Source organism: Vicugna pacos, chromosome 14, assembly GCF_048564905.1.
Source record: "Vicugna pacos chromosome 14, VicPac4, whole genome shotgun sequence".
Lineage (NCBI taxonomy): Eukaryota > Metazoa > Chordata > Mammalia > Artiodactyla > Camelidae > Vicugna > Vicugna pacos.
The window spans coordinates 3,340,491-3,366,922 of NC_133000.1; the positions used below are offsets into that span (position 1 = coordinate 3,340,491).

At 39.6% G+C, this 26,432-nt stretch overlaps 1 protein-coding gene across 3 annotated transcripts in view; it reads right to left on the minus strand.

Annotated features, from left to right (window-relative positions):
* Positions 1 to 26,432, minus strand: part of LOC102532863 (phospholipid-transporting ATPase IB-like) — a 103,293-nt gene extending 76,861 nt beyond the window's left edge. The window contains exons 1-12 of one of the 3 annotated variants that reach the window (XM_072976028.1): positions 26,402 to 26,432; positions 19,085 to 19,228; positions 17,263 to 17,362; positions 15,384 to 15,482; positions 14,317 to 14,362; positions 13,624 to 13,664; positions 12,657 to 12,730; positions 10,137 to 10,206; positions 6,856 to 6,983; positions 6,410 to 6,521; positions 4,625 to 4,790; positions 668 to 795 (exon numbers count right to left, since the gene is read on the minus strand). In XM_072976028.1, coding sequence (XP_072832129.1) covers positions 668 to 795; positions 4,625 to 4,790; positions 6,410 to 6,521; positions 6,856 to 6,983; positions 10,137 to 10,206; positions 12,657 to 12,730; positions 13,624 to 13,664; positions 14,317 to 14,362; positions 15,384 to 15,482; positions 17,263 to 17,362; positions 19,085 to 19,188 — 1,068 coding nt within the window. In that variant the 5' untranslated portion in view covers positions 19,189 to 19,228; positions 26,402 to 26,432. Of the gene's footprint in view, positions 1 to 667; positions 796 to 4,624; positions 4,791 to 6,409; positions 6,522 to 6,855; positions 6,984 to 10,136; positions 10,207 to 12,656; positions 12,731 to 13,623; positions 13,665 to 14,316; positions 14,363 to 15,383; positions 15,483 to 17,262; positions 17,363 to 19,084; positions 19,229 to 23,259; positions 23,343 to 26,401 lie in introns of those variants that run through there. The other 2 variants (XM_072976027.1, XM_072976029.1) reach the window with 2 other exon arrangements.

The window sequence follows — 26,432 nt, forward strand, 5'->3', positions numbered from 1 at the left end:
TAGGACCTCACAGCACTGCTCAGAGAGCTACTATAAAAACCCACTAAGAACACATTTGAAAGCACTTTGTCTAACGTTGTGGTTGCCAAGATACTATATCCCTTCAAATGATGGTAATTCATGGCCTACTAGGAGGACCGTGTTAATGTGACATCTAACAAGAATTTTATTGCACAGAACAGTATTTCACAATACAACTAAAAGTTGTAACCCCACACTCAAACCGGGAAATTTATTCAGCCACAACTTAGAGAGTATTAACCGCAGTCACCATGTGGCTGTCACCACGCAGGGATTCTGGGATGGCTTTGTCGCTGCCACTCTTGCCAAGATCTGTAAACCTCTTGTAAGTCTACTGGGCTCTCCCCTTTGCGAGTATCTTTAATGTTAATGGATAACCTTTTCTCTACACTTGCCACTAAGCCACTCCTAAATATTTCCTATAAGCTAGAAAAAATATATGAAGAAAATGGCGTCCTCTACCTAGACTGACACAGAGAAGCCCAGGCACTGCTGCCTGGCTCCACACCAGTGCTGGGCTCTCCTGTCGAAGGCACGGCTGGTCCATCAGCCGCACTGCCTCCATCGTAAGAATCAGTCACGTTGATTCTTATAACCAAAGCCATAGCTCGAGAGAGTTTTTTTAAGTCCTGATTTTAATACTCACCCAGTTTATAAACAGGGCCTGAACGTATTTCACAATTTCCAGAGTGACGAGCAGACTGATGGGGATGAGGTTGTGGTACAAGATGATGAACATCAAAATGTCAAACCCAAAGCTGTGGGTGTTGTGCTCTGTGGAAGAAAATCAGAGGAACCCCATCACGGCTTCAGGCGACATCTTTATTCATCTCTGCTTGCAGGATTATGGTTTACAATTGCGGAATTCCTCTCCATGAACATTATTATTAAAAGTATGATGAAGTGGACACAGATGTAAAATGGTTTTTAAAATACTAGTCAAGCACCAACCAACCATGTAAGAGGGTGTGCGGGAAGCATCGAGCTACAATCTAACAGGGCATAGATCCTGCCCTCAGGGGACCTCGGTGCAGCTGGAGGAAGCCAGAGGAGTCAGGAGCGGCTGCAGCGAGTGAGCTCCGCGCTGTGCTGAACGCCCAGCGCAGCAGCAGCAACACAGGTGCGGGGCCAGGAAGGGGTCTCGGAGAAGCTGGTGAGTGAAGAACTGAAGAAGGGAATTTGATAAATGCAGGGGATACGGAGAAGGGGGTGAGGAGGACTTTTTAGCTGGAAGAAACAGTATGTCTGAAGCCAAAGAGATAACCACTATAATGATTTTTTAAACTCAGAGAAAGAAGGAAAAGCAAGCCCTCCTCAAAAAAATGAATACGATGCTTTGTAAAACCTAGCGGTGCGCCCATTTTCAAAGGGACAGTGTGTTTGAGAGAATAATATTCCAATAAGAATTGAACCTAATTTCACAGAAATTTACTTTAAAATATCTAGAAAGTGCTCAGGAGAGAAGAGATACATACACATTGCCTTACACGCATCTTTCTGAAAACTTGCATCTCAGTCTTACATATAAAACGTACGTAGTTGAGTTATGGGAGGAAGCATTTTGTAACTGAAGAGCACAAAATGAGAAGTAAGTTGTAAACAAGATCAGAGTAATTAAACACAAATCAGTACAAATACAGACAAAGTTAAATAATTTTAATTTTAAGTTAGAATTTTATACTCATTTCTCTAAATGAGTGCATACTTGTAATTTAGACGCCAAATCTAGGTTTCTAAATTTCATCAACCTAAATGTCAAGTTCAATTAACCATCACATACATTCAAATTCTTACCACCTTGAGTTGACTAATCCTCCCTTATTTGTCAGAATTATACCTTTACACTTACTGCATTACTTTATGGTCATAAATCATTCTCTTAAGAAAATCAGAGGCAGGTATCACTATGACCACTTTATGGACAGAAACAGAGACAAAATCTTTAGTATTCTGCTAAAGGTAATAGTTACTAAAAATGCAATTATAACTTTAACTACTCAGTATCTTTCTCTTCTCTTGGATTAGAATATTCTGGTCAGAGAAATGTAGTCAGGACCCGATTATGGGTTCTTATTCCAAATACGCCACCAACTTCCTCTGTGCTTTTCGGTAAACACACAGACTGTTTCATTTTTGTAAAAGAAGGAGTTAGACTAGAAAACTTTGAAATTCTATTTAATTCTAAAATTATTTAGTTTAGTGAATCAATTAACTACTGAGTTCCTATTACGAAAAGGCACTGCTCTTGGAGTGAAAGATATAATGATTCCTGACCTCAAAAATTCACAACCTAGCAGGGGGGTGGGAGAGAGGAACAATAATTATAAAATATGGAAACAGAGTGACATGTATTAAGAATATCATTACAGAACCCAAAGAGGGCTCCTAACTGGACAAAGGAGGGGGCAGGTAAGACACGGTTGCTGCTACCAGAGAAGGTAATGTTCATCTCAGTCTGAAATGAGATGAGGCAGGTATCCAGCTGCACAGAAGGAGCCCTGGACCACAGGCCTGGAGATGATGGAGCAGCTGGTGGACAGAAGCATCATGAGAAAGACAAAAGCAGTCCTCTGAGAGTAAAGACCAAGCGCTAAGGAGAAGCGGTGAGGTGTCAGGACACAGGGGTCAGGTCATAACAGTCCTGAGAAGCCACGCGAAAGGAGGTTTATCCTGACCCCACAGGCCAGGAGTCCGGGAAACACTTCCTCTGACAGCTGGCGGGTAAGTATTTCAGGCTTTGCAGACCCTGCAGTCCTGTTGGAACTACTCAGCTCTGCTGCTGTAGCATGAAAATGCAACAACAACTCATAAATGAATAAACATAGTGTGCTTGTGCTCCAGTAAAGCTTCATTCACAAAGACAAGCAGTGGGCCATCAGACGGCAACTTGCCACCCTAGCGCAGGCTCAGTGACATCACTGAGTCTACTGGACACATTCGTACCTGCTTTTTATACGCATCCTTCTGGAAACTGTGTGAAGGATGAATTTGAGTAGAACTTGACGGAGGGCTTGGCAACCAGTTAGGAAACCATGGTGGTGGTCCAAGGATGGAGAGGAGAGTGCCTACAGAGAAGATGCTGGAAAGGCAGAAGCAGCGAGACTCTGGGACTGACAGGATGATGAAGGCCACGGGGCGGATGTGGGGAGGAGAGGTGGAAACTGAGAAGGAGGTAAGAATGACCTTTATGTTTCCAGCTTGGAGATGGTTGGATGTGGTACCACCATTTACATGGAGAACACTGAAAAGAGACACTGGTTTGAGGGGAAAAGATGAACTTAGTTTTGTACATGCTAAGGTAAGAAGCCTCCACAAAATTTCGAGGATTTACGGGCTCAAGTTGAGGAATTCCTGATGGCCCCAAGATCCTGGAAAACACTAGCAATTAAAAGGTAGATCAAGGTTTCTATGAATCAAATAGGGAAAAAACGGGTTTCAAAAAAAAAATCAGAAGCAAGCAGCAGAAATCCCATTAGATCGTGACTTTAAAAATGACCACTGGGTTTAGTAACTGGGAATTTACCCCAGATGTGGAGCAATTATTTCAGCAGAGTGGTTGAAGTCGACAACAGGTTGAAACAGGCCCAAGAGCGACCGGGAGGTGAGGAAATGGCAACAGTGTGGGTTGTCTCTTCTTTCAAGAAGTCTGATCAACAAGGGAAGAGAAGAGCATTTGTATGACATGCAGAACTTGACACATTTTATAGACATCAAAATGTCGGTGGCTTTTGTGAGTTTTTATGTCTGCTTCCAAATAATATGCATGCACCCTCTTGGAGTAGAGCAAATTAAACAAGAAAATTTAAAATGAGATTACTTTTTAAAGCTCATCTGAAATGTAGAAGCTCGAAATCAAACCCAGACTAGTAACATCTAGAAACCCAGACTGTGTAAGAATAAATCCTTTATTTTTGGTCCAATTTACAGAGTCTATACCTTAGTTTCTTAATTCCTAAAATGCTCTCAAACAGATCCTTTCAAGGGAAGTTAGAGCAGTGATAGATTAGGAAGGGCAGAAAGATGTGTGATGGCTTACTTTGAAAACATGGAAAGACACAAACAAAACAAAGAAAAATGCTGAACTTTTAATGCCAAATACCTTTAAACCTCTTATGACAGGACACTTGAGCCCCTGAATCCCCCTCAGTGCTCCTTGTCCTCATTTCCTTGCACTATTCATTGTACATGAAGTGCTGTACTGATCCAAGGAGGTAGATATCATCCCCATTTTCAAATGAGGGAAATAATGCGCAGAGAAGTAAAAAACCTTGTCCAAAATCTTCTGGTGACTAAGAATCAAAGATGTGGCCCTCATCTGTCTGAGCCACAGTCTCATGCCTCTGCCCTGATTCTTCTCTCTGCTTTATTCCGAAATGCCAGGATTATATGAAATTGTCAGGACAATCTATTAAAAAAAATCTTAAGAAGGAAACGTTCTATTTCTAAAACTCATTAATCTTCAGTTTCTAAAACAAACAAACAAAACAAAGCCACCACACACCAGTTAGAACAATAAATAAAAACGTGGGGAGCCTTTGAAGTCACTTTCCAAAGCAGCACAACTTCCAGAAAAGGCAGCTTCCTGCCATGCTCTGGTGCTTACCCTTCTTCATGATGTACCAGATGTCCACTCCATGCTTGTCCTTCCAGAGCATGCCTCCCACACAGCTCACCAAGGACATGACCAAGAGCAGCACGAACAGCACCAGGATCTGCAAATTGGTCACCTTCTCAACGCTGGATCTCTTGAGAAGCGACTTGACCGAATTCTGCACAGTAGCACACAACCACATACCAAAAAGGACAAAAAGCAAACAAAACAAGTGAATTATAGTGGGAAACATTTTTATAGTGAGAAGAGGTCAAAATTGCAGCAGTTGAAAAGTAGGAAAAGTAGGATGTCTTTTGCCAAAAACTAACAGACTGAAAGTATGCCTGTGGTTTAATGAGCGTGGCTTTTCCACCTCAGTTCTTGGAGCATCATTCTCTAGTTCATAGAAAACATACTCGCATAGCAGATCCATCACCTCAAAGTATGAGGTTCCCAAAAAAACAAATATAGTAAATCTGACAGTCCAGGTGATCTTCTGAATAGCAAAACAAAAACAAACAAACAGACAAAAACCTCACAAATTTATTGTTTTTACCACTTCTAGTTACTGAATTATTTCCAGTTTAAAAACCATGGACAGTCTCCCAAGGCAAAGGAAATCTAAGCAAAAATAAACAAATGGGATCTGATCAAACTTACAAGCTTTTGCACAGCAAAGGAAACCATATATAAAACGAAGACAACATACAGATTGGGAGAAAATATTTGCAAATGATGCAACTGACAAGGGCTTAAATTTCCAAAATATTCAAACAGCTCATACAAACTCAGTATCAAAAAAAAGCAAACAATCCAATCAAAAAATGGGCAGAAGACCTAAATAGACCTTTCTCCAAAAAAAGACACACAGCCAATAAGGCACATGAAAAGATGCTCATCATCACTGATCATCAGAAAAATGCAAATCAAAACCACAGCGAGATAACACCTGTCAGAACTGCTATTATTAAAGGATAGGAAATAACAAGTTCTGGCAAAGATGTGGGTAAAAAGGATCCCTTGTACACTACTGACGGAAACGTAAATTGGTGCAGCCACTATGGACAACAGCGTGAACGTCCCTCAGAAAGCTAAAACTAGAACTGCCATACAATCCAGCAATTCTATTTCTGGGTATTTATCTGAAGAATACAGAAACACTAACTCAAAAAGACATCTCCACCCCCTTGTTCACTGCAGCATTATTTATAATCACCAAGATCGGGAAACAATCTAAGTGCTCATCAATAGATGAATGGATGAAGAAGATGTGATATACGTATCTCAACACACAGTGAAATATTACTCAGCCATAAAAAAGAATGAAATCTCACAGCTGCAACAACATGGATGGATCTAGAAGGATACTACACTGAGTGAAATAAGTCTGACAGACAAATGCCTGATGATTTCCCTTCTATGTGGAATCTAAAGAAACAAAACAAATGAACAAATATAACAGAAACAGACGCATAGATACAGAGAACAAATAGGTGGTTGCCAGAGGGGACGGTGGTTGGGGGATGAGTGAAATCGGTGAAGGGTATTAAGAGGTACAAACTCTGAGTTACAAAGTGAATAAGTCATGGAGATGCAATGGACAGCACGGGGGATATAGGCAAATACATATTCTCAACTTTTCAGTCACACTGTATCAGATTAAAGTTACCATTTCTGTATTTTATTAATAGCTTAATAGAGATGAGCTTCCAAATTCAAGAGAATACTAAAGCCCCTCATTTCATAAAGGCAGAAGGAATAATCTAAAAGCAAGACTGTCATCATAGATGATTTTACCTGCATGAATTTGGTTTCCAGTCCAGTGTAAACAACTATGCCAAGAATCCACTCAGTATTCTTAAGCTGTGTCCCTCTTAGCAAGACCTGCTCAGGCCCAACTGGAACAGGGCTAAAAATTTAAAAACAAAGAGCACTTATAAACTACCAAAGTTTTTCTTTTTACAATGTAAAACAAACCTCGGCTTTCACCTTATAGATAGATTTCCTTTTGTCAAGATCAACTTTTTGGGCAAACAGCAATAGAAACAAACGTGTCTTCAAAAAATGTATCTATTTCTAAAAGAGTAGAAAAAACTGCTTTGTCATCCACGTCTCATCATTCCAAAGATACGTTGATAAAAAATTTTAAAGAGAAAAGCATCTTTTTTACCTAGGGTGACTACAGAAGTTGTAAGTTCAAGGGAAGATTAAGTGCACAAAACACGAGAAGGAAAAGATGATACCTGCTACCATTCAGGTGCAAGGTTCCAGTGAAGCTGTTGAAATGACAATTAGGTCCTTCACATTCTATTTTTCCAGAGAGGCTTGACAATTGCTTTTCTGTTTGCATTTCAGCTGTTTCCAACAAAGCCTACAAAATAAAATCAAAGGAAAAAATGAAAACAGAATTTTAATGGCAAAGTTCAATGTCTCTAATAGTTAATAAAAGAAGATTATGAAAAGACAGTGTCTAAAAATGTATTGTGCTTACCAGACAATAAAGAATACCCATCAAATTTTAATATAAACTTTGAAGACTTTGGCATACCAGCATGTTGCAAATAATTTTAATAAGGTCAAAAGAGGTACGAAAGTTAAGTTTTGTCACCTCTATATGAAGTACCGTTTGTGAAATAATCATCACCATAACCAAATACTATGTAGCATCTGATGCATTTATGTCCATAGCTGTTGATGTGCATCACACTTGGAGTAGCAAGAATCTAGAACAATAACCCCAAACTTTTGTGGGTACCAGATTCACCTGGAGGTCTTATTAAAACACAGAGTTTTCTTATTCAGTAGGTCTGGGGTGGGGCTGCAGAATTTGCATTTTTAACATGGTGGTGTTGCGCGTCCAGGGTCATACTTTGAGAACCACTCGCCTAGAAAATGCCTCGTTCCAGTAAGATTATGTAACCTTCCAGAGAGAAAAGGCAGACCATCCTCAAGAGACTAGGAATCAAACTGTCACTAGTGTTTTTAAAAACAAGATACAGGAAGACTGAGGATTTTATTTTTAGGTATTTAAATACAAGACCTTTAAATCTAGAATGCTGCATCTTTCCAAATATCAAATAAATGTGAAAGTTTAGTACAAATATTCTCAAGCATGCATACAAGGTCTGAGAAGTGTTGACACTCAGAAACCTACACTGGAACAGTTTGGGATGAACTTCTGTTTGTTAAAAGATGCCTCAAAGAAAGTATAAAAGCAGTTACCAACTGGGAGAAGACATTTGCAACACATATAACTGATAGAAGAATTAGTATTTAAAATGCATGAAGAAATCTTATAAATCTATAAAAAATAGAAATATCTCAGAAGAAAAATAAACAACCAACATGAACAAGTATTTCCCAGAAGAGGAAAACATGTATAAGCATCAAACTCAAAAACAGATGCTCAAGAGTGATATACTGAGGCGGAGGGTGTAGCTCAAGTGGTAGAGCGCCTGCTCAGCATGCATGAGGTCCCGGGTTCAAGGCCCAGTCCCTCCATTAAGAAAATAAATAAATAAACCTAATTCCCACCCCCCCAAAAAAAAGTTCTTAAAACAAAAACCAAAGAGTGATATACTAATGAATGAAAGGAGAAAAAGCATTATTGTACCAATAGATGCTGAAAAAAATTAGTGGAAGATTTAACATGCATTCTAGGAAAAAAAATTCTTAGTAAGCTTCCCACATAAAAAAACTTCCCAACTTTCATAAGAGAGAACTACAAACATTAAAAACGACTATCATACTTAACCATGAAGTATCAGAAGTATTTCTGTGTCAGTCAGGAGCAAGAGGGGACTAGGATCTATCACCAAGTTCATTTTCAATTGCTCTGGAGCTTCCAGAGATGAGATGGGGTTGAAGGGTAGGGGGAGTGAGGTATTATCATTATTGGGAAGGAAAGACCAACAGTGACCCAAATTTTAAAGAAAGGATGTTCTGCCCTTAAACCCTACACGCTTGAGTTAAAAATGCTAAAAATGTGTAAGAATTTAGTAAGGTGGCTAAATATACAACCAGTAAACAAAGTAAGTACTAATGATGTACCTGCTAGATCTTGCTGTTGCTAATAAAACTGCTATAAACATTTGTATAAGTGTTTTTGTGTGAACATGAGTTTTCGTTCCTCTGGGATAAATGCCCAGGAGTGTAACTGATAGGTCGTATGACAGCTATACAAAACTGCCAGCGTGTTTTCCAAGTCACCCACAACATATGAGAGACTCAGTCTCCCCACATCCTCACCAGCATTTGGTTTCATAAATACTTTTAATTCTGGCCATTTCTGATGAGTGTGTAGTGACAGCATTTCCCTAATGGCTAATGATGTGGCGAATGTTCTCATGAGCTTATTTGCCATTTTATATCCTCTTCTGTGAAATGTCTCTTTTGCCCATTTTCTAATGAGGTTGTTTGGTGGGGTTTTTTTTTTCTTTTGTAAGATTTTGATGGTCCTTTATTCCAGATGCCAGTTCTTTGTCAGACATGTAATTTGCAAATATTTCCTCCCAGTTTTTAATTTGTCTTCCCATCCTCAAAACAAACAGAAAAAAAATGTAATACAGTTTTGCTAAGTTTTAGCCATTATTTCTTGGGCAGAAACTCTTTCCTTCTCTGTCTCCCCTCCTTCCAGGCTCTGACGACATGAATGTCAGCCCTTTGGTTATATTCCCACAGGTGTCCGAGGCTCTGTTCATTTTTTTTTTCAGTCTGTTTTCTTTGCTGTTAAAACTGGGTGGTTTCTGTTGTGCTGTCTTTCAGCTCACAGGTTCTTCCCTCTGGCCCTTCTATTCTGCTGTTGAGCCTGTCCCTAGAGGGCTTTTTGTTATTGTTGTTTGTTGGTTGGTTGGTTTGTTGTTTGGGTCTTTTTAGTTGTTGTATTTTTAAGTTCTAAAATTTCCACTTGGTTCTTCTTTATTTCTTCTATTTTTTTGCTGAGACTTTCTGCTTCTCTGCTGAAACTTTTTATTTTTCATTTGTTTCAAGCATGCTTGTGATTGCTCACTGAAGCTTTTTTCTATTGGATCCTTTACAGTCTCTAAGATGCTGCTTACTTCCTGTTATTTTGGTATTGGCATCATTGACTACCCTTTTCCATTGAGTTATAAGATCACTCAGAGTTCATATATACCTCTTTTCACTCTAGTTGTCGTGTTTCACCACGACGGCAGTTTTATCATCGAATCACTAACAGGTATATCCTCAAAACGACATGCATAAAGGTGTGTTATCCTCTATGACCTGAATTTTATAGGACGCATTTTTTCTTGCAGTCGTGAGTGACACATTCACATAGTTCCTGTTCATTATTTTAAAGGTACTCTTTAAATGTCTGATGAGGATAAATTACATTCATTCAATAATGGTGAGACAATTTTCATCATAAAAACAATAACTGGTGCCTGACAAAACTTGACATTGTAGACTCGGGTATAAAATCAGAAATTAAAAAGGTATCTTATTGTAAAATGATTATAAATCAATAAAAAATGTTAAAAAAAACATAAAAAGGTATTCTTACCTGACGTATTTTTAGATTTGTCTCTCCATCCAGATTAGATGTTGCAACGTAACATGATGCCTGAGGTCCACTAAGGAAAATAAAGCAAATAATGTTTAGTCAATATCTCTCCAACAAACTAGTTTCCCAATAATGGTAACTTCAGAAATGTGATCTACATCAGTAACGGTTCTTCAGAACTGACAGGACTACAACTACTACTTTGCCAGGGGATATTAGAAGTCTAGACCTACAAGGCTGAAATTCACCTTGCAGAGTAATAGCTCAGTAGAAAATTTCCCACTGAGTTAGCAAACATTTGCCTTGTCAAAATTTCACTCCATGTTCAATGCAATTCACTTATGATAATGAAGAATTTGGGGGGAAATGTTACTACTTTCAAAGCATATTTTCATTTTTATTACCACCATATCATCATTCTAGTTTTACAACCACTACGTGAGAAAGATAAGGGGGCTTCTTTCCTGAGAGATAAAAGAACCAAGAACACAAATAGAAAAGCTGTTCCAACTGATAAGGCATGTTCATGTACCTCAGGTTTTTCCATTAGACCAACAGCTCTCATTTAAAAAACTTTTGCCTCTGAATTTGACCATAAGATATGCATCCCTCAGGCTGATAAAGGTGGTACCTATTTTTAAAATGTTTCTAATAAAAAAGACTATAATTGTTCAAAGAAAGTCAATTCCAGTAAATTTTTACATGTGTATCTCTTGTAGATTTGAAAAATAAACAAAAATAAAATTATTTTTCTGTGAAATACATCATACTACAAAAGAGTTTATAGAATGAACGTTTATATTTTAAGAATAACAATAAAATCAATACCCACATAAACACAGGAGAAGAAATCAACTACTTACTGTAACTGAAAGGCCTCCCAATTACATTTTCCTCTCTCCATCCCAGAAACAACTACTATATTAATAAGTATAACAGTCATTCCCTTGCCTTTCTTTATAGTTTCATATCATATTTGTATCATTAAGCTATACACTGGTTAGTTTTTCCTGGCCTTGACCGCCACATAAATGCACTTAATTATATGTACAGCTTCTTCGATGACTTGTCTCTTCTCTTCAGCAATATGTGTTTGACATCCAACCATGTCAATGCATATAACTGCAATTCATTCATTTTCACGGCTGCATAGAATTTTATTTTATGAATTAATCGCAACTCATCTATTCTCCTATCAATGGACATTTTTACTGGTTCAAGCTTTTGCCATTATAAACCAAAGCACCATGAACGCTTCTATACATTGTTTCCTATTCACTATGTGCAAGAGTTTATATGTGTAAGAGAAACTATATACATATATACACACATATATATACACATATGTCATTGTTAAACAAATATATATCTAGCAGTGTTATTGCTACATAAAAGAGCATGCAAATTTTCAGTTACATTAGGTAAACTATTTATCAGTTCTGTTGTACCAGTTTATATTAATATCAGCAATGAATAAGAGCTCCTTTTGCACCATGTCCTTGTCAGCACATACTATATTCAGACTTTTAAATTTTGTAGTTGAATGACTGTGAAAAAATCCTTTTTTAACTCAAGGCCAAAAAGATAATCACAGAGTTTTCTAAAAGTTTATGAATTTTTCTTTCACATTTAACTCTTCAATTTATGTAAAATTGATTTTTGTGTCGAGACAAATTTCATTTTTTGCCATGTCTATTCCTGTGCCAGTACTTTACTGTCTAAACTGCTAAAAATGAAAAATTATCCCTTCAGATATGGTCAGACAAGTGCCCCCAAATTATCTTTTTTACCCTTAACGGAGGCACTGGGGGTTGAACCCAGGACCTTGAACATGCCAAGCATGCGTGGAGGTAATTGACATTTTTATAATATCAGATCTTCCTATCCAAGAATATATTTTTCATATATTTATTTTCAGATGTCTTTTGATAGTTTCATTATTTTCTCCATAAAGCACTTGCATACATTTCATCAGATCTACTTCATCTTAAGTATTCTGTAAGTTTCCTTCTATTGTAAAATACGTCTCTTTATTACAGAAGAATAAAATTAGATAGTAAGTGTAACATCTTTTAGATTTGTTGAATGTCTGTAGAAATTGTAGAAGAGATGGAATTAATCTGAGAATTTGGATAGGAGAAAATATGTCCAGGGAAATTAAAGAAAAGATAATGAAAGTATAGAATAGTAGTTGTCAAACTATGACCCAAAGGCCAAATCTGGCCCCTGCGTACTTTTATAAATAAAGTTTTACTGGGACACAGCCATAGCCATTTATTCACATACTGCCGATGACTGCTTCTGATATTACAAAGGCAGGGCTGAATAGCTACAACAGAGATTGCATGGCCCACAAAGATGAAAATATTTACTGTGTGTCCTTTTATAGAAAATGTCTGTAGTTACTGGTCTACAATGTAGAGAAAGGGATGATGAAGTGAGAGAGGAAAAAGCCTTTGGTTTTCTTAAAAATTCTAAGTCACAACAAAAGTTCCTTAAACGCCCGCTAACGTAACTAACCTGGAAGAAATCAGGACCACGTCTGCAGGGAGGAACTGTTCGTTTGTGGCTTTCACAATGTCACCCACATTTACCTTTCAAGCCAGGAGAAAAAAACAGAAGTATGAATTTTAAAAATCACAAAACAGAGGCAAAATGTGTCAAACATTCTCAAGGAAAAGTGTAAGATGAAAATCCTGGAACCGTCCTAGTGAATTTCATCCACATTAGAATAATCTTACCTCCTGATGCATTCATTCCTCTAAAACCGCTGTTCTTAACCAGGGGCTATTCTGCCCGCCCCATCCACCAGGGGACACTGGGCAATGTCTGCAGACAGTTTTGGCTGTCACGACTGTGGAGGTTTTAGGGGAATGTCCTCCATCAGGCACGGAGGGCTATCTCTCCATTTCTGTCTCCTCTGAGTCCCAGGGAGAGGAGGGAAATGCAATCACTACCAACTCTCCTGGTTTATCTCCCTCAGGGGAAGAAACACTGATGATATTTTGAAATCAATACATTCTTACAGTTAGATTTCAAAGGAATTTTACATGAGTCATCAATTAATTATTGATGAGGATGAAGTCAGAATCCAGCTCCTGTATGCCTTTAACTCACATTCCACGGGCAGATATTCACGACAACATTCCCTGAGACAGCCTCCATATAAAGGCCGTCCAGTACCCAGAGCAACAGTTTGTGAACCATCAACTTGAAACTTTCCACACGCTGACGCGCAGGTAGCACTGAGGCACGCTGGAAGGCGTGCAGACTTCCAACCAGACAGACTGACGCTCAGACCCTACTTTTACCACTTTCTGGTCACGTAACCTTGGGCAAGACACTTATTCTCTTTGATCCTCTACCTTCTCATCTACAAAATGGGACAATATGATGGTTCCTGAAGACATATTTTACAGATAAAAACCTGTAACTTTAAATGTGGAAGGTGCTAATTACTAAGTTAAAAGCAAAAATACATTCTTACCTCTTTCCACTGAATCACTTGCCATGCATTCTGTCTTAGCACTGAAAAAGAAACAGCTATGTATTCACTGTAATTATTGCATTAGGTTAAGTCCAAAATAATAAAAGAGACCTCTTCCCCAGAACTACAGGTGTTTCTTTATAAAGTACTGCCTTTGTTAATTTAAGCTTTATGTAATCTGAGAGAGTAATCGTGTTCACATGCACTACACCAACATACAGCAATGTATATCATACAATGTAACATATGATTGATATGATATAAATTTGACAGAGGCTACATTAAGTCACTGCCAATCCCAAAGACAAAACAGTTGGTATTACACACCAAAGCACCAGTGGATAGCCTGCAAAGCAACTTAAGGTGTTTCTGATTAATTACAGAGATTGCACACGTCAGAACAAGGGCTGAGAGAGATTCAGTGGCACGCAGATCTTTCTCGTGGACGTAAGAATTGCTCATACCCCAGGTATCCCATCCTTCCCCTCTTTTTTTTTTCTTTCACTCTAGTTAACGTAATTATTGATTCGAATATACGGAAACGGCTTCCTTCCGTTTTTCATCCTTTGTTTCAATATTTCTTTAAATAATAATCTGTTACAAAACATGTTACCTGTACCTACTTGATGGATCCGGATATTTTCTTCGAGTGAAGGCGTGGGGGAGGGGTAGAGGCTCGAGCTCACCACTTACCTATTGTGCTCTTTGAGTTAACTAATCTGTCTGCCAGATGTCGTTTCTGTTACAGAAAAAAGATCCATTAGATCAGAAGTTTAGAATGAATAATTCGAATCACAATACTAGTCACAGCAGGTTGAAGAAAGAATAGCAGCAGCAGGCCTAACAAACAGTTCCCTCAACTGTGGTGCGGCCTGAGGGCGGCGGCAGAGCCGCGCGGGGAGGGTGGGGCCCCGACCGGCTTCCCGGCGGGCAGCCCGGCTCTTCCCCTCGCTCACGCGGCCACGGCAGGTCGCCAGCTCGTCTGTGCCTCCATCTAAACGCGCGCACCACGCGTGCACACATACACGCAGCACAGTGCCTGCTGCGTAGTAAACTGCTACTTGAAATGCTGACATTTTATACGTTGCTTGTAATGACTACTTTTGGTTAAACACATAATCAGCAATTCTGAATGTTGATCCAACTTAACCAAAGGCTTTTGAGTTTGAAGAATTCTTCCCTATTACAAATGATTCAAAGGCCAGCAACCAGGTAGCTATTTCGGATGCCATAACAAGATGGTAGGGATCAGGCAGAAGCACACGAGCGACCACAGCCGGTGATGCTGGAAAATGAGCACGGGGACGGCGAGGGAGGAGGGGCTCTGCCAGAGTGACCCCAGCTGTCGCGGGTAGGGTCCGAGCAGAAGAAAACACTGTGAACCCTCTCTCTCTTGTTTCATTTCTCCACTGAAATCGGCAGGCCCGTGTGAAATCACACCCCTGACAAGGTTACAGGCGAAATGAAATAACAGCACAATTTGTTTCAGCCGTTTCGGGTTTTCTCTGGTTGGATTATCTCCCCAAAGACCCTACCATAGTTCTTAGGACAGCTATTAACTCCTGCTGGTCTCTCAAATACACATATGTATCAAATCTAAAATTTGAAACCTCAAAGCTTTAGTTCACATCAACTACAGATGTTAAAAATCATACAGTTCCAACCAACAGCCAGAAAAAAGAGGAAGAAAAAAGCCTGAAAAAAAGGAAGTCTTATACTCGAGGCACTAGTTTTGAGAGCATTTACTACAGTAAACTTACATGATCTTCTACAACCTCTTTGATGCCTGAAATTGTAAGAATAACCAGCAAAGGCAACAGAGTTGTATATTTTCCTGTCGGGGACACATCTGGAATTTGCTGCAAAACAGAGTTACACTATTAATTTTATAAGTCCTTGTTGAACTCTGCGTACACTGAGAGCTACACTAGTAGTGGCTTGGCCCAGGACCTGACAACAATAGACACGTTAAATATTCAGCATATCAAACCATCCCTGGAGTATGACCCTGAATATCACATCATAGATGAGTCCTCAGTGCATCTGCTTAGTAACACTTCACTCCTTATGTCACCTTTCTAATAGACACTTCATTATGTTTCGGTGGGAGCAGCTCAAAACCTAAATGTTTAAAATAGCATCTTTTCAAAATAGTTCAATCCAAAACCAAAAGGTCAGCTATCTTAACCAAATCTTACTTCTTTTTGAGGAAGAGGAGAAAGTTTTTGGAGACACAGGGGAATAACGTTTCCTGGGTACAGATCACTCCAGGAGAGTGCTCCAGGGCGACCCCCACTGTTTAAAATACGAGGAAGTAAGTGATTGAAACTGAAGCTGTGGTCGTTTTCCGATGGGTGCAAGGGCAGTGAGGCTTTGGAGCTGACCCTCTGGTTTCTAGATTTAGACAAGTTCTTAGGCCAATGTTTCCAGACTTGGGCCAGTGTGCACTCCCTGTGCTGCCTTATTATTTTTCGCTTGCTTATTATTTCTTTGCATGATGAGATACACACACACACACACACACACACACACACACACATACACACACACATATAATTAAGCCTTTAAAAAAAGGAAATTCTGTCTTCTGTGACATGGATAAACCTTGAGGACATTCTGCCAAATGAAATAAGCCAGTCACAGAAGAACAATACTGTGTGGCTGCACTTGTATGAGGCACCAAAAATAGTTAAACTCATAGGAACAGAGAGGAGAATGGGGGCACCAGGACTGGGGAGATGTCCTCAGAGCTGTCACTCAGTGAGTACAAAGTTTCAGGTAAGCAAGGTGAATCCGTTCTAGATTCTCTTGCATACAAAGAGCCTGTACGTAACCGTGCTTTATTGGATACCCAAACTTTTGTTAAGGGGGTAGACCTCATGTTAAGTGTTCTTACCACACTTTTTTTAAAAAAGGAAAACACTATTTTAAACAAACATTTGGATTTTTAAAATTATTCCCTTCAACATAGAAAACAAACTATGGTTACCAAAGAAGAAATGAGGAGCAGGGATAAATTAAGAGTTTGGGATTAACAGATGCACATTACTATGCATAAAATAGATAAACAACAAGGACCTACTGTATATATAGCTCCGGGGACTGTATTCAATTTCTTTTTTTTTAAACTTTTTTATTGAATTATAGTCATTTTACAGTGTTGTATCAATTTCTTGTAATAAGCTATGATGGAAAAGAATCTGAAAAGATATGTATACGTAAGTATAACTGAATCACTTTGCTGTACACCTGAAACTAACATTGCTAATCAACCATACTTCAATAAAAGATAAAATTTTAAAATTAAAATTAAAAAAATTTAAATAAAATAATTCCTTTCAAAATACAGTAAAATTACCCTATTGTGAAGGTGGCACAAATGACAAAAGTCACTCCAATTATATCTCATTAATGATCTAAATCAGGTTGAACTGTGGACCAATTAATTCATCTATTGTGCACCAACGTGTCTTTCAGCCCAGAAGTGGAGTTTCAGCGTCTCACTGAGTAACTTAAATATTGTAAGACAAGAACTTTAAATTTATTCTCTACATAAAACTCTCATTTCAGCTAAATGAGCTTTTTATACCTTTTCACTTCTTAAAAATCTTAATCTAATAGCACGTTCAGAGACACTACCTGCAATATAGTAATGAATAGGAAGAAAGCGTTGGCAGCTTTGCTAAACTGCAGATACAAGTACAGGGGGAGGAACGACCACATGCTGTACTTGGCCGTGCTGCGGGAGAAAAGAAAGACAGCATTTCAGTTAACGCGCTGAACTTGGAAAACGCTGATGGAAAACACAGAACATTAGTTCTAACTCAGAAGTGGACAAAACTTTGTTTGAAAGCACTGACCCGCTTCTGAAGCTATTTTGTCTTTTTTCACAGCATTCATTGTTATCTGAAAACAAACCCAGGATAAAAGAAGAATTCTCCCCATTTCAGGAAGCACTATGACTATGTACGCAGACATTGGAAAGAAGGGAGCAGCAGGCTCTCTAAGCACAAAGAAAGGAGAAGATAGATAGATAGATAGATAGATAGATAGATAGATAGATAGATAAGATTTTTATGAAAATTTTAGCTTCTATAAATCCCCCAATATAAAAAACTGACTTCTTCAAATACTTTTGTAAGGTCTTTTGAAGTATGGTTGGTAAAAACAATGGGTTCCAGGTACCTAATACTTTCTTCTTTTCATAAACTGCTTATATTCTTTATTGTATCTGGATTTGCTGGGTATCATGCACGTTATTTTACCAAACTTTGGGAGCTTTGAGATGGGAAATTCAGTATTTCTGCTTTTAATTCATCCACATCAAATATGAAGAATTCCCAGGCAGGATGTTTTTGAAAGACTCATGGATTAAATGGAATTAATAATTAACAACCCAAAACAGCTCTTAAAATTCATCACACTAAATAAATTTTAAAAATAGAGATACATAACATAAATCCATAAATATTAAACCCAGAGCCAAATTTAAGAGAGGTTGCGTTTTCTCATGTCCCTTTTAAAAAACAGATGTTTTATTGTCCTCTCATTTAGAACGTAGCCCTCGGAAGACCCAGTTTTATGGCGGTGAGGCTGCAGTTCTGGTTTCCACCAGGTGTGGGCCTTAGGCTTGGGTTCTCTCCTCCACCTGAGCATTAGAACTGAAGCCCTGGGTCACCAGAACTGGGCAGATGTCCTCAGAGCAACCCTCCACTTCAGTGTCCCCAGCCTCTTTGGATTCCTGCTTTGCCTTCATTTTTGGTCTCAGAGATATCTTTTTTTCCTTGCATGTCAATGATGCACAGTTTTAAGCTATTTGATTAGCTAATCATGAAAATGCTTAGTGACTCCTGAGCTGGTATATCCAACCCCTGGCCTTAGTGCCTGGTTTAAAAAAAAAAAAGTGTATCTATGAATATATATATGAAAAACTGATCCCTTTCAAGCTTTCATCTAACTTTGCCTCTGCAGTAAGTACTCAACTCAGCCAATTCCTCAAGAAATAGAAGTCTTACTAGCCTAACGCTCAGTTCCTCGATACCTGGAAAAGATGTCCCTCCTACGCGCAGGTCTGCTAGAGAGCTCTCAGCTGCGGCCTGTGAGCCAGGGCACGTGACACAGAGCAGCAGTCACAGAGAGCGACCTTGAAGGTGAGGTGAAGAAAAGTCCTGCTCTCTGTGGTGAGTTCCTCAAGTTTCACGAAAACTATTACAGCCTGACACATCCACACAAGGTGAAGAAAAGCCCTGTTCTCTGTGGTGAGTTCCTCAAGGTTCACGAAAACTATTACAGCCTGACACATCCACACAAGGTGAAGAAAAGCCCTGCTCTCTGTGGTGAGTTCCTCAAGGTTCACGAAAACTATTACAGCCTGACACATCCACACAAGGTGTTGGTTTTTGTGGGGAGGAAGGCCACACCTTCCCCCCACCCCTTCCCTCCAGCTACACACTCTTCTCACCTGATGGAGTTTTTGCAGAAAGTGTTCTTAAGGGGTTCGTTGAGGTAAATGGTGCGGGCTTTAGACATATCTGTTCTTTGCAGAGACTGTCGCCAGCCCATCATTTCCTCCACCTCTGACGGCTCACAGAGAAACGAGCAGGGCCTGTGGCAAGAAGGCACCGAGATGTTACACAAAATTCTGTCGAAGGCAGGCTCCGGGGGAGCAGCAGGTGCCTTCGAGAAAGGGAAGAAGCGGGTAGGATGAAATGGGGACCCGTCCCGGAAAGAGTCTTGGCAGAAGAGCAACAGCTCCCAGGCCAGAGAGCTGACCCCTGACCAGATGACCCTCAGCCTGACTCAGCTCCAGACAGGTGTCCTCCTGCTTACAGGCCCTTTACCTCCCCGTCGTTTTTTCTAAAGTAAAGAAAACTTGTAAATTCTTACTCTACTCCCTTTGAAATATATATAAATCTCCTCAAAGCCTCTTGCCAGCTTTAGGATCCAGTGAATCTTCCTCAAGGGCCTGGGATGTCTCTTTGAGATACAGTCACCTGGGAGCAGCGTAAACTTGCCGCTCCCTCCCTCCCCATCATGAAATGGGAGGAGCTGTGCTTTCCTCTGGGTAAAGACCTCAAACACGGAGGTCCACAACTCCCCTCCCCCACCCCCACCTCGGCCCTTAAAAACCTCTCCAGTCCTTTATTTCTGCAAGTTGAGTTCAGTCTCCCTCCCTCCTGCAAGAGTCTTGAATAAAGTCTTCCTTGCCTGCCTAATTTTGTCCAGTGACATTTTCACTTAGACATCTCCTAACCCCAAAACAAATAAGGCTTTTGACAAAAAGGCCAAAGAGAGCCTCCTCTGGTTTTGGTGAGAACTAAAGCTTGGCTCGCGGAGGGGTCTGCCCTGGGCCACCAGCACTCAGGAAGCGTCTCTGTACCAGTGCCCCTGCGCCCAAACTTCCTCCACTTGTCAGAGTCCCTTCAGTTCAGGGTTACTGCAGACGTTCAAATCCTCGAGGACAGGGATCTTCCGACATCCCTGTAGTTTAGTCCAGCTATTTCTCTTTCTGCATTTCCCTAACAACCCACTCACGTGTGAAGGGATGAAACAAAAGAGAAGTACAAGGTGAGTGAGAGCGAAGCAGCTGCTGATGGAGGTGAACAAGCCCTGGTCGTGGCCTGACCAGAGAGAGACCCGTGCTCCTCAGGGCTACCTCGTGAAGCCTGGTGACCTGCCGCCTGAGGAAAGGTTGCCTGTGGCTGACTGTGCCCAGAGGCAAGGGCTAACCCTAAGCTGACGCCCCAGCTCACACACGAAGTGCCTTCCTTCTTAGCAGGTAACTGGTCTGGGGGTGGCCCACTAAACTGAGCAACAGTAAAAAGTTAGCCACCATAGGACCTGTGCAAAGTCATGCGATCCTTTGCCCAAAATATGACAAAGTAGGAGGAACAAAAGACAAAGAGAATCCTTGTTTGTACATCAAAAGAATTAAGTTACAAGACACATGGAAAGTGCATTTCCTTTAAAAGAAATTAAACATACCCATCATGGAACAAGAGCTCAAAAAGTCATTTTTTAAAGTGATGATAAAACTTAAGGAGAATTTCTGAAGGGACCTGAAAGAGCTTACTCCTGAAATGAAAGAGAAAATACCTTAAGAAAATGAAAAGCCACACTGAAGTAAATAAAATAATAGACAGCTGAAAAGAGGAGTGTGCTGCACACTCTACAGAAAACTAAGCAAAATGAAATGAAAAAGAGCACAGAAGATTAAGAACTGGAGAACAATTATAGATTTAGGACAAAGGATATCCAATGTATGCTTATTTGTTGTCCTTGAGGAAGAAACAAAAAATAAAACAAACAAAAATATTTAAAGCCACGGTAGAATAAACTCTTCACTGAAGAAGACCCTTCTTTAAGGAGCACAACATGACTAAGGAAAATCTGATACAAAACAATCAACACCAAGATGCTCTGTGATTAAGTTTGTCGGACTTTAAGAGTCATGAAAAAGGGAGGAGGGTAGAGCTCAGTGGTAGAGCACGTGCTTAGCCTGCACGAGGTCCCGGGTTCAATCTCCAGCACCTCCATAAAACAAATAAATAAAACTTCAAATACCCACCCCCCAAAAAAAGAATAATGAAAAAAATCATTATTCTTAATCACAAACCAATTGAATTGCTTATAAAGGCTGGAGGGAGAGGGAATACTGAAGCCACAGTTAGATTTCACCATGAAACATTCAAGGTAGGGGCAGGAGACCGAATACCCCACCAAGAAACAAATGAAAAGCTTTGGTAATCAAGACTAGTAGGAGGCAGTGATTCACTGAGACACCATTAAGTAAGGCTTTAGATAATGGTAGGCTATCTTATTGTGCCCAAACCCTCTACAGAAATATTTTAAAATGCTGAAGTTGAAAAAAAAAGCTTTTAAAATACATTAGTCAAGATAAGAGCTGTTAGCAGGCCAAAATTTAATCAAAAGCAAAAAACATTGAGAGAAATAGGTGAAAATTTCAAAAAGCATTTTTCCCCTGAAGAAATGTGCCAATTCTTACTCAAGTTAGCTGTAGAGAAACAGGGGGTCTGTAAGTCAAGGCTCAGGTCCTGCCCAAGGTAGAGAATCTAAAAGAACCTCATAGTCACACAAATTCATCTAAGGGTCAGGGTGAGCTAGAGAGAGACCTGCTCCATTCTCCATTCAACTCCTCCCACAGGGCTTCAGGAGGAGGTGCCCTGGCATTGCCCTGAGGAAGGAGAGAGAAAGAGGAAAGAGGGAAAGAAAGAGAGATGAAGGGAGGGAGGAAGGGAGAGAGAGGGAGGGGAAGAAAGGATGGAAGGAAGAAGGAAAGAAGAAAGAAAGCAGAGAAAGAGAGAGAAGAAGGAAGAAATGGAAAAGGAAGCAAGGAACGAACGAATGAAGGGGAAAGAAGGGAGGGTGGGAGGAAGGGGAAGGAAGGAAGGAGAGAGAGAGGGAACCCATCCTAGAAGGCTGCAGTCTCTGGTGGGCCGGCCTTCTAGCAGAATATCCCAAATTGGTATCACCAGGGCTGTCCAGGAAACCTCAAGCTTCGTTAGCTTAAAACGGCTCAGGATTGGTAGGGCTACAAGTGGCAGGTAGAAGCAAAAAGGAATACACTCTGAAGAAAAATACCTTCATCCTAGGCCTCAAAGAAGCCCCACAAATTACTTATCAAGGGAAAGAAATAGTATAAGGCCAAGAGGAAGCAGAGCATCGTAAGAGACATAACAAATAAAAGGCAGCAGAACCTATCCACGGAAGACTTCAAATGCTTGAACTGGAAGACACAGATTTCTTTAGAAAGAAAATAGCCAGCCGCACTATGTATGGAAAAAAAAACCCCACAAGCTTTAACATACCTATGTGGGGAGAAACTATGAAAAGTGACCCAGAAAGCTTGAAAAAGAGACAAATGAAACCTCTACAAATGGGGGAAGTCATAGTCAAAAATTCAATGGGCAAATCTGGCATCAGATAGGATGATGCTGAAAGTGAAAATAATAAAATGAAATATAGATTGGAGAAATTACCCAAAATACAGCACAGAGGAGCAAAAATGTGGAATATGCATAAAAGAGCTTAGAAGGTCAAGTAAATAAAGTGAAAAGATCTAACGTAGATTTAATCGGAGTCCTGGGGGAAAAAGAGGGAGAAAAACGGAGCAGAGGCAACATGTGAAGAAACAGTGGCTAAGAATCTTCTACAAAGGCAAGAAAACCAATAAACCTTAACAGGATAAATAAAAAAAAAACACACACTTAGACTTACAGTGAATACAGAGAACAAAAATCTAAAAGAAAAATCTTAAAATCAGCCAAAGAAAAATAAAAGAGGAAGAAGAAACACTTCCCCAAATATTTTATGAAGCCACATTATAATGGCACCAAAACCAGACAAAGTCATTACAAGAAAACAAAATCTTTTGTAAATATGGATACCAAAATCTTTAGCAAAATATTGAAACTATTCCAATATATGGAACGATTGTACATCATGACCTTTGTAGGTTGAACTGCGTTTCCCACCAAAAGAAAACATGTTGCCATCCTAACCCCCAGCACCTTGATGTGACCACGTTTGGAAGTAAGCTGTCTTAGTCTGTTTGAGCTGCTATTACACAGCAACACAGACTGGGTAGCTTATAAACAACAGAAATCTGTTTCTCACAGTTTTGGAGGCTGAGAAATTCAAGATCAAGGCACCAGCATTGTCATGTTCTGCTGAGAACCATCCACCTGTTTATAACTGGCACCTTCTTACTGTGCCCTCACCTGGAAGAGCAGCTATGGATCTCTCTGGACCCTCTTTTATGAGGCAATAATCCCACTGATGAGGGCTCCATCTTCATGCTGAAGCACCTCCCAAAGGCCCCCCCTACTAATGCCATCATCCCTGGGGGTTAGGATTGCAACATAAGAGTTGGGTGGGGGGACACAAACATTTGGACTACAGAATAAATTCTTTGCAGACTTAACCAAATTAAGATGATGTCATCAGGGTGAGCCCTAATCCACTACGACTAGTGTCCTATAAAAAGGGGAAACTTGGACTCAGAGACAGACACACAGAGGGAAGCTTATGTGAAGAGACAAGGAGAACGTCCTGTCCAATACCCCTTATCAACAATGATGCAGGGAAAGGGGTGGGAAGGGATAAGCTGGGAGTTCTAGATTTGCAGATACTAACTGCTATACACAAAACGGACAAACAACAAGTTTATACTGTACAGCACAGGGAACTATATTCAACATCTTGTAGTAACCTATGATGAAAAAGAATATGAAAACAAATATATGTATCTTCCTATATGACTGAAGTATTGTGCTGTACACCAGAAATTGATACAACATTGTAAACTGACTATGCTTCAATAAAGAAAAAAGAAAGCCAAAAAAAAAAAAGAAAAAGAAAGTTGGAAAAAGAGATGCAAAATTTCTCAACAAAATGTTAGTGAGCAGAATTCAACAGGAAAATAAAAGGATTATATACCATGATCAAATGGCATTTATCCCTGGATGCAGGGATGGTTCAACATTCAAAAATCAAGAAGTGTAACACATCGCATGAAGATAATGAAGGACGAAAGTCACAAAATCATCTCAACTGATGCATTAAAAATTACAAATTCAACACCCATTCATCATAAAAATGCTCAACATACTAAGAATAGAAAGAAGATACCGCAATATAATAAAGCCATTTATGACAAGCCCATAGCTAACATCATGCTCGATGGTGAATGACTGAAAGTCTCCCTCTAAGATCAGGAACAAGACAAGAACGTCCACTTTCATCAGTTCTGTTTTACTGGAAGTCCTAGCCAGAGTACTTAGGCAAGATAAATAAATAGATAAGGGCATCCAAATTGGAAAGAAAGAAAGAAAAGTATCTCTGTTCACAATGACATGTACTTACACACAGAAAATCCTAAATATTCCACTTAGACACACAGAAAAAAAAAAACCTGTTAGGACTAATAAACTAATTCAACAAAGTGGCAGGATGTAAAATCAACACATAAAAATTATTTTGTTTCTATACAGTAACAATGAACAATCTGAAAAGGAATTTAAAAAATAATGTCATTCACAACAGCACCAAAAAGGATAAAATATGTAGGAATTAACTTATCCCAGGGGGCAAAATATTTGCACACAGAGAACTAGAAAATGTTGCTGAAAAACTGAAGAAGGTAACAATAAATGGAAAGACATCCCACGTTCATGAATTGGAAGACTTAATATTGCTGAGATGTCAGTACTATCCCGAACAGTCTACAGATTCAGTGCGATCCCTATCAAAGTTCCAATGATGCTTTTTGCAGAAACAGAAAAATTCCTAAAAATCACATGAAATCTTAAGGGACCCCAAACAGCCAAAACAACCTTGAAAATGAAGAACAAAGCTGGAGGTCTCACATTCCCTTATCTTTAAACTTACTACAGAGCTATGATCATCAAAACAGTGTGATACGTGCATGAAGACAGACATACAGAGCAAATGAAATAAAATACAGAGCATAGAAATAAACCCTCACATACATGGTCAGATAACTTTCAACAAGGGTGCCAAGACCACTGAGTGGGGAAAGGATAGCCTCCTCAAAAAATGGAGTTGGGAAAACTGGATATCCACAAACAAAAGAATAAAGTTGGACCCTTATCTTGTACCATGTAAGTGATTGATTTAGAGAAGAAAAAAAAAGCCAATAGCCCATAATTGTATGAAAATATGCTCAAATTCAATCAGGCTCAAGCTAAAACTAGAAGGCACGCCAATGCCAAGTGCTCAGCATACGGGGAACTGGAAATCGATGTAGTACAGTTAGGAGCAGAAATGCAATTTTAGGTTGCACATGCCCTACAATTCAGGACTTCCACTTTTAATCGTAGCTTAAAAAACACATGTGAACACAAGGAGATATAAACAAAGAAAGACATGCATTTCAGCACTATTTCTAACAGTAAAAAAAAAATCTAAATACTTATCAATAGAGGAACTGTTTAACAAAGCCTATCTTAATCATATGATGAAATATTGTAGAGACATTAAAAAGAGTGACTCTATTAACAAATAAATGATAAATATAGATGGATAATCTCAAAAGCCTAAGCGTGATGTGAAAATGATATATGGACTCTATTAAATCACGTATGTAAACTTTTAAAAACGTAACTACAATATTATATCTTGCCTATGGATCTATAGTTATAAATGTAGTTGTAGACATTAAAAAAGGACTAAAATCATACATAACACACTCATAATAGTAATTGCCTTGGGTGGGAGGCGGGGGAGGGCAGACAGAAGGAATGAGCCTAGGTAATGGCTAAAGGTAATTTTTGCTTTGCTTTATTGCCAATGATTCCTTTTTTAAAAAACAGAGAAAATCCTGGAAGCTAATGTTGACAAAATGATACAGGCTGTTTATTCTGTATGGTGAAAATAACAGCGCTGGTTAAATTTTATAAGCACGCACTGCCACACATGTCCACGCAGACAGCACCAGCATCCACCCAGCAGTGACGGTCCAAACTACTAGGACGCTTCTAAGTAACAGGTAACTGACATTCAACTCTGTCATTTCCATTTATTATCACTTTATCTGGCCCGGATACAGGAAGGTGATTTCAGCCTCCCAACACCTGTCCCACAGTATTTGGAGGGCAAGAATCTGGGGTGAAGGAGCGGGAGGGGCAGACTGCCGGAGCAGCAGGACCCAGAGAGCGTCGGTTGCTGTGACTGCTCCAGGGCAGCCGGCAAGCTTAAAGGGACAGCAAGTTGGAAGAGGGGCTTCAGGGGGACTCACCAGGCGCAGGCTGGGGACACCACGCAGGACC